At 53.1% G+C, this 8,556-nt stretch overlaps 1 protein-coding gene across 1 annotated transcript; it reads right to left on the bottom strand.

The window, feature by feature from the left end:
• Positions 1-439: 439 nt before the first annotated feature.
• On the bottom strand, positions 440-3,032 carry Myod1 (myogenic differentiation 1). Its single transcript, XM_075952538.1, has 3 exons — positions 2,189-3,032; positions 1,694-1,772; positions 440-1,376 (listed from the first exon to the last, which is right to left on the bottom strand). Exons 1-3 carry the CDS (start codon positions 2,813-2,815, stop codon positions 1,126-1,128), a joined length of 957 nt encoding a protein of 318 aa, XP_075808653.1. The 5' UTR covers positions 2,816-3,032; the 3' UTR covers positions 440-1,125.
• Between the last annotated feature and the right edge of the window lie 5,524 nt (positions 3,033-8,556).

The following is an 8,556-nucleotide window of genomic DNA, read 5'->3' as shown; positions in this document are numbered from 1 at the left end:
TGTGGTGCTGGGGACTGAACCCAGGGTTTTATGCATGCTAGGCAAGTGCTCTACCAACTGGACTACCTCCTCAACATGACTTTTAATTTTTCCTTTAAAAAGCTTGTTTTGGAGCAAGATCTCTACTTTATACCTAGGCCTGCATCCATCCTCCTGCCTCAGCCCTCCCAGTGCTGAGATTGCAGAGATGAGCACATCCGGATTTTTATATTTAAACTAACATTAACCTGTGCATCGTTCCACTTTTGCGTGGGGCGAGACCTGCTGCTTACAGGCAGGCCTAGCCCTCCTTAGTAATCTAGCACCATCCAGTGTCTTTGCTATCCTTACGCCGCCTACAGGGGTCGCTGCGACACAGCTCGCCCAGATTGTATTGTTTCTTATTGATCCCCTTGGCTTGCCTAGAAAAAGCCAGAGTCACTTATGTATAAATTAGCGTCTTTATTTCCAACACATGAGCGAGTGAGTCCTGAGACTCTCCCACCAGAGGAATAAACATACAAAGTTCTGTTTCACTACACAGCATGCCTCAGAGATAAATACAGCCCAGGGGGCTCCGACTCTGGCCAAGCAACTCTTATTTACACGAATAGATTACACAAATCTTATATAAAAAAAAATAAGTGGTCCTGAACCGCGCGTGGGACGGGGAAGGGTGGGATATGGTTACACGTGTTACACACGGGACTGGAGTGGCCTCAGCAGGCTGTGGGAAAGACTGGGTGTCGGGAGACCTCCGGAAAGTAGAGATCCCGTCTCCACAAACAACCGGGATGTGGAGGGCAGGGCTTAGGTGTGAGGGGCTCACCCCTGCGTGAGGAGTAGTGAGGAAGAGGAAGAAGGCCTGGCTGTTCAAGGATCAGCTCTGGCCCCCTGAGGGACAGAGAGTCTCTGTGAGTCAAACGAAACGAAACAAAACAAAACAAACAACGTCAAATGGACAGCGTCCTTTCCTTGGGGACCGATGTGGGACAGACTTCTGCTCCGCCCTTCTCCAGCCTCTGAATGTGTGACTTTGAAAGGACAGTTGGGAAGAGTGTCATTTAAACTTCATCTTTTGGGCGTGAAGGACCCTAGGGACCCCGGAGTGTAGGTGGTGCGTCCTCTCTTGCCGCAGCCTGCCCTTCAAAGCACCTGGTAAATCGGATTGGGGTTCACGCCTACAGGACACTGCGGGGTGGCTTCAGGGGAAGGGGTCTGGACCCCGTGTTCTGTGTCGCTTGGTGATGCACCCTCCTGAGGACCTGGAGGAGATTCTGGTGGTGCATCTGCCAACAGCAGCGCAGGCGCGGCGGGGCTGTCTGTGGAGATGCGCTCGACGATGCTGGATAGGCAGTCGAGGCTTGATACCGCCGCACTCTTCCCTGGCCTGGATTCTGTAGGGGAGGGGAAGGTTAGTAATGCAAGCTGGAGTTCCTTCAAGCCTCTTACCCCCGCCCAGCACAGAGCTTTGGAGCAGAAGGGAAACTAAGGAGTTGCTAGACTACAAGGAGAAAGAAGAGGAAGGTGCACGTTGTAGTTATTTACTCCCCCAAACACCAACACGCCTGGCCCCTTCATCCCAAGATACAAGTGTGTCTGGGAGAAGAGGAAAGGAAGGAGTACTATTAAGCCTGGGGAGCGAGGACGTCTTCAAGGGGAACACGGAAGGCCAATGAATGCCTGCTAGCTGGGAACAGCTGAGAATACGCACCGCTGGACGCCTCGTTGTAGTAGTCGGCATCAAACCCGGTTTGCCGCCGGGACCCACCCGTGGGGCCGCTGTAATCCATCTGTGAATAGCAAGAATGCCCGAGTCAGACTCTTGGGGGCGGCTGGAACACTACTCCTTGTCACCGCCCCTCCCTCACTCCCCTAGCTGTGGCTTACAGGACTGGGTCAGCCCTTGTTAGGAGACAGGAGCTGGGTCAAACTGAGCCTGGATGGTCACCCAGGAACAAAAATCTGCACTCGGGTAATAAGGATTTGAGAAGGAAACGTATGTCCTGGGGTCTGCGCAGCCGTGTTCTGATGGCATGCATCCCCAACTGAGCAAATCGCAGATGCTCAGGGTCTCCAAACAGACCCCAGTGACAGATGCCAGGAACACCTGTGTCTAAAGGACTCCCCCGACCCCAAGGGCCTCTGAAACGCATTGCAGATACCCCAGGTGTCGCCTGCACTTGTCCTTCTGTGTCCCTGGCCTTACCATGCCGTCCGAGCAGTTGGAACGCGGGCTGGAAGCGTCCGAGTCGCCACTGTAGTGCTCACTGTTTCGGCCTGGGGGAAGCGGACCGGGCGAGTAGAAAGCGGCGGCCCCAGGTGGTGCTGCGTCCTGGTCGCGCAGCAGAGCCTGCAAGCCTTCAATGTAGCGGATGGCATTGCGCAAGATCTCCACCTTGGGTAGCCGCTGGTTCGGGTTGCTGGACGTGCAGCGCTTGAGCGTCTCGAAGGCTTCGTTCACTTTGCTCAGGCGGCGCCGCTCGCGCATGGTGGCGGCCTTACGGCGATCAGCATTGGTGGTCTTGCGCTTGCACGCCTTGCATGCCCACAGTAAGCAGCGCCCAGCCTGGTGGTGCCCGCTGGGCGCGCGCACATGCTCATCCTCGCGAGCGCCGGGGCCTGGGTGCACAGTAGTGGGGAAGTGTGTATGCTCCTCCGGTTTCAGGAGGGTCCCCACGTGCACCAGACGCGGGTCCAGGTCCTCGAAAAAGCGCAGGTCCGGTGAGTCGAAACACGGGTCATCATAGAAGTCGTCGGCTGTGGCAAAGGAGCAGAGAGAGCCGTCGGGGCCTGTCAAGTCTACGTCCCGGAGTGGCGGCGACAGTAGCTCCATATCCTAGCTCCTAGACTTCTCGGTCCTGCCTCTCGTTCAACCCAATCCTCAAGAGTCACCTTAACTTTCTCTCACTCCTGAACCCTGACAATGACAAAATACTGAGGGTTGGAATGCACACGGGCTGTCCTCTACCTCCCCTGCCTGTCCTGTCCCGTCGGAGTTGCGACGAAGAAAGCGATCGTCCTGGGACTTTTTCCGTCCCTAGCTTCTCTCCAGGCGCCCTGGACTATTTATTCAGGGTAGCCTAAAAGCCCGGGAGCTGGAAAGGGAGACTGGGGGCGGGGGCGCCCCAAACCAATAGGAGTGCAGCAGGGCGGAGCTTGGGGTCCCCAGGGGAGCCTCTGGGGCCAGAGAGTGCCCCCTCCCGCGGCTCTGCGCTGGGACAGGGAGGAGGGCAGAGACTGGCAGGCAGACACCAGCCGTTCCTTGCACTTGGCTATCTGGTGCAGCCTGCCCACGTCTCTCCAGTGCCTACTACAACCTCAGTGAAGCTGGCCACAGCGATCACATCGGAACTGACCTTGGACCTCACTGTCTCCTGATTTCTTGGGAAACCAGGCACAGAATAGACGTTAGAAACCAGATTGCAGGAGATCTGGAGAGAGACACAAGGCGAAAGGGCAAAGCAACCTCTAGAGAAGAAGCAGCGAAATGGTGACACACGGAAGAAGTGGATCCAAGGACGCAGCGGGCTAGAGACAGTGAGGCTCCCAAGATCTAAGTGGACAAGCCTGAGACAAATGACTTGGTGGCAGTGATATTTGGCTCATTCCCAATCTGGGAATGTCTCAGAGAGCATCTGGTCTTGCTCATCTTCCACAAGAAGCTAAGAAAATCCAGCGCAGTCTATGCGGTAGTTGGGGGGATCGTCACTACTTCAAGCCACACTAGTCAAACTCAGGGTGGACAGAGGGAGGAAAAGAGGGAGGGAGGAAGGAAGGAAGGAAGGAAGGAAGGAAGGAAGGAAGGAAGGAAGGAAGGAAGGGTCTCCACTCAACTTTCCTCGCAGTATTCCTTCTGTGGGTGTCTAGAGAGCCGGACGGGGTCTGGGTTGATCTATTTCTCAGCTAAGATGAAAGCTGGTTTCCGCAGGTTTGTGTCATCTGTTTTGACTGGAGCCACAGGAAGTGTCTTTCTTAAGGGTCATGATGACCAGGACCTGGCCTGATGACCTCACCTGCAGTGGAGTCTGCTAAACTTTGTGGAGGTGATCTCTTCCCAAGTCTGTTTCCACTTCACTTCTAAGGATAATGACAATGTCTGGGAGTGACTGGGAGGTGCAGAATCCAAAGGGAGGAGGGTGTGGAAATGTCCGGGGAGGTGTACGGCTGTGCCAGCAAGAGGGCACGCTTCTGACTCCAGCACCTGCTTGCACAGTATTAGCCTGGATTGTGGGGGCCGTGGAGTCTCCAGGCTCTGTTCCTCTGGAGACTTAGTTGTGTCTCTTCACAGCAGACTCACTGTGGAGGACTGGCTCCCCTACCAGCTCCAACACACCCCACCCCTGGGATGCTGATGTCTCTTGGGGCTCTGGCTAGGACCGGGTATTCCTGCCATGTCTTCTCTCCTGGATATCAGAAATCTAAGCAAGGGTGATACCAATGTCTTTCCCACTAAAGTCGGGAAATCATCTTAGCTGGCCCTCTACAAACTGGGAAGCCCTGTGTATCCCTCAGACTCAGAAATCTCCTTTGAAGTCCCACTCTTTCCCCTTCTCTGACACGGGCAGTACTGATGGTCCCTTTTATAAAGTGTTCACCCTCTTTACTCTTTTATTTAGTCATTTAGTGTTCATGGTGGCTTATCTACCAAACACCAGCTACTGGTCCAGGTATTGGGGACACAGCGGTGAACAAAACCAAAGACCCCTTCACATAGTGTTTACATTATAGGAGAGGATGGCGGACAAGCACTCAAGGAACTGTGTGGTATCAGGGGTTTATAAATTCTACATAAAAATAAGAAGAATAAAGCAAAACAAGAACTAGTTTTCATTCCAGCAGGCAGGAACAACCTCTCTGGGATGGTTGTACTTGTGGAACAGCCTGGATGAAGGGAGACAGAGCCACCACAAACAGGTACTTGCTAGAGAGAGGGACAAACATGTGCAAAGGTCCCGGGACAGGGCAGTCTTATTCTTGCTGCCCTCCCCTTCAGTCCTCTTCCCTGGGCCTGGCCCAGGATTGGCTGTTGGGTCTCAGCTCTGACTTCCGTTACCAGGATCTTCCCTGGTTGGTGGAAGGCAAGGACAGAAGAAAGATGACCAATTCCAAGGGCACTGCAGTGCTCCAATGGAGTGATCGTGGCCACGCAAACGGTTGCCGAGCTTTGGGAGGTGAATCTGGTGAAAAGCGATTGGATTCCAGATAGACTCTCAGGATGCAGCTTGGCAGGCTTGCAAAGATGAGGTGCCTCACCAGCTAAGAGCACCCATTGCTCTTCCAGAAGACCCGGGCTTGAGTCCCAGCACCCACATGGCTGCTCACAACTGCCTGCGACCCCAGTTCTAGGGGACTTGATGACCTCTTCTGATCTTGGAGCTTCACGGACACGAATGCAAGAAAAGCACTCACGTACATACAAACTTTAAGTCTATAAAAATAAAGATTTATATATTGTTGGATGTGGGCACGGGGACAAGAGAGACATTAGAGATGGCTTTGGGGAGGAAGGAACTGGGAAAAGTGAGTCTGTGAGTGCCAGATGCGGTTTGGCCAGGGGTTGAAACTCAACAGTAAACATCCAGGCAGGGATGTGGTGTTGGGGTGGAACTCATGAGGCTGGAGGTCCCGAGGGCATGATGAAGCCTTGTCCACTCTTCCTGTAGGACACCCCTAGGTCTCTCATTCCTAAGGTCACTGTATAGGCTATGCTAACTCCTACCCTTTGCTGGCTTAGATGGCCACACTAAGGTGCCTGCTGTCCTCGCTAGCACTCGTCCTGGCCCCTGCATAGCAGCAGAAGAAATGGCAGAGGTCCCGGAGCTCTTTGCATTCATCATGGTGCTCAGATGAAAATCTCAGCTCTTTCCCCAACTACACGGCCGTTCGGAGACCCTACTCCGTCCCCTGGAGTCCTGTGCCTGCTGTTCCAAGCCTACCACTCTCACTCCTGTCCCTACCCATGACCGGCAGCTGTTGGGGTCCCAGGTCTCAGGCTTCAGCTCCACTGTTGCCTTCTTGGGCGTCTCTGGCCGTTTCCTCCCAGATTGCAACATCTCAGGCTTTGGGAAATGTCACAAAGCCATGTCACTCTGTAACAATCTTGTCTGTTAGTTTGTCACCGAGGGACATGAAGACAGTCTTGACAGAAGGATGCTTTGTTCACCATGGCATCCTCAGAAGCCACTGCAAGGGTGGTCCCACAGAGTCACTTGGTGTCAAGTGAGGGAATAAGCAGCGTTGGGGTCTGCTAACTTCTACACTTGAATTTGAATTTCGCGAGATGTCTCATAAATCATCCACTTTTGTCGCAATTGGGCACCGTGTGCGTGATTATTTGCACAGGCTCTCATTCTGGCTCTTCCCAGATGAAGCAGAGGCTCGTCTGCACCGGATATGTTTCTTTACACTATGCTTGCGCCTGTTGAAACATTGTAGCGGTATGCTACAGAGAGGTGGCGGCATTCTAAATGTCTTTACACTGGACTTAAACTCACAAGGAAGAATGCACATCATGGGTGTCAGTAACGATTGGGATGGGAGTGTTTCCCCCTTTTCTGAGCCTGGGTGGGATGTGCTCAGCACATAGTAGGCACTCCGTAAATACTTCTTGGATGACGAATGAACAGTTCCACTCTGCTACACAGTGTTTCAGCATCTCCAAGGAAGCGCTTCAAACTACTTCCCTGTGCAAATCTCAATTCTTTCCCCTCAGACTTGAGCCAACAAAGAAAATACAGCGGTACATTTTGTGTGGAGACCAAATGATTGCAACTTTGCCTTTTGGTTTATGGTCATCTAGACTTCCCCCAGTCATCCATTTTAGGGGATGCCATTGGCTGAGGCATTGTCCCTTCAGTGCAGGGCCTCTTGAACTACAGGCCCAGTGACCTGGAGATGCATGCAGCTCAACCTTTGGCCTTGGTTTTCCTGTCTCTCTAGGAGGTTCCTGTGATTCTCCCTCTGACATTCCCAGGCCTTGCCACTCAGCCCCCTTTGCTGATCTGCCCATGGGCTATAAATGGAGAACTGGCTTCTGGGCAGGAATGCTGGTCTGGCTAGGCTTCTAGGGTGTTGCTCCAGGGGGAGCCGTGGCGGCAGCCTTTATATATATATATATATATATATATATATATATATATATATATATATATATATATCCTCTAGAAACCGGATCTAGCTAGCACCTGTCCCAAGCCTCAGGCACCTCTGCCCTACCCAGGCAGGACCTGTGGCCTCCACACTTTGCTGGTGTAGGCGGCATTGCTGGCTTGGGTATAGGGGTCTGAAGGGCCAGGGAATAAAAACATGGTGAGTCAGGTAGAGCAGGGCCAGCCCTAGGTCCGGTCTCTGTCCCTAGGCTTTTCTTTCCCAATCTGAGCATTCTGCTCTCTTCTCTGCCAATTTTCTTCCCAGAAAACCTGGAACTGCCTGCCACCAAGTAAAGATCTGGTCAGTTTAGCCTGATCTGGAGGGATTGTGATATTGTCAGTGGGCACAGACATGGTCCTCGTCACGACCAGGGTCCCAGAGACTCTTCATATGTCCCACTCTGGCGGCCCTTAGACTCCAGTGTGTGCAGGATCTTGGGAGTCCAGCAAATGGACTAGCTGATGGGTGTTGCATGGTCTCACAGAGCAGTAGAGGACAAGAAAGCCGAGAAGGTACGGGACTGCGGGTTTGAGAAGTGTGTGTGCCCCGTGGGAGTGCATGAACAGCGAGCTCTATGGTTCATCGGTTCATTCGGGTGCTGAGCATACAGCATGGGAAAGAGTATCCCTGGCCTCGTGGAGCGCAGATGCTGGCAGAACAAACTGGACAGCAAAAATAAACACACCAACTAGTAAACTTTACAACACACTGCAAAGGGGGGCTGTGTGGTCAAAGATACTAAAAGCAGAGCAAGATGAAGGGATGGGTGTGGGGCTGTGTGCTGACCAGAGTGACATGGTGACATTTGAGCTAAAAGGTAAAAGAAGGTGTGAGACCAGCCCAAGTGACTCTAGAGAAGACGGTTCCAGGCAGGGGAAGACTATGGAGCACCTTCTGCGGGAAAGAGGCCTCTTCTGGGAGTGACAGGAGGCCTGGCATGGTGTCCGGTGCGGTGTGCGTGCAGTGAGGACATGCAGAGGCAAGAGACAGCGCAGAACAGGGTTGGGTGGCTGGTTTGTCAATCGAACAAGTTTTCACTGCCAACCAGGAAATTCTCTTCAACTTAGTTTAGTGAGCCAGAGTTCTCACTACGCACTTCACTACGGGGCTGCCCACCATGCTGACACAGCTCTAAAACTGGACATTCTTCCCCCAAAGGGATTTTTCTAGCTAAGAAGTCTTGCTTTTGTTATAATGTCACCAGGAAGTAAACTTCAGTTCAGCTCCACACGGAAGGAGGTGGGAAGCCACCCAAGAAGAGGGCAGAGGGCGCAGGGCGGCATGAAGTCAGCATTGGAGGGTGCCACAATAGTCCACAATAGTCCTCACTAGCAAGCCACACACCAGCTAGACCCCACGTGCCACGGACACACGCTCACAGACCGTGTACACACTCTGGGCCCCACACTATCACATGCCACGGAC

This window comes from Microtus pennsylvanicus, chromosome 18 (assembly GCF_037038515.1).
Source record: "Microtus pennsylvanicus isolate mMicPen1 chromosome 18, mMicPen1.hap1, whole genome shotgun sequence".
NCBI lineage: Eukaryota > Metazoa > Chordata > Mammalia > Rodentia > Cricetidae > Microtus > Microtus pennsylvanicus.
Note: the sequence above shows the minus strand (reverse complement) of the source record. Positions and strands in the feature narration are given on the sequence as shown.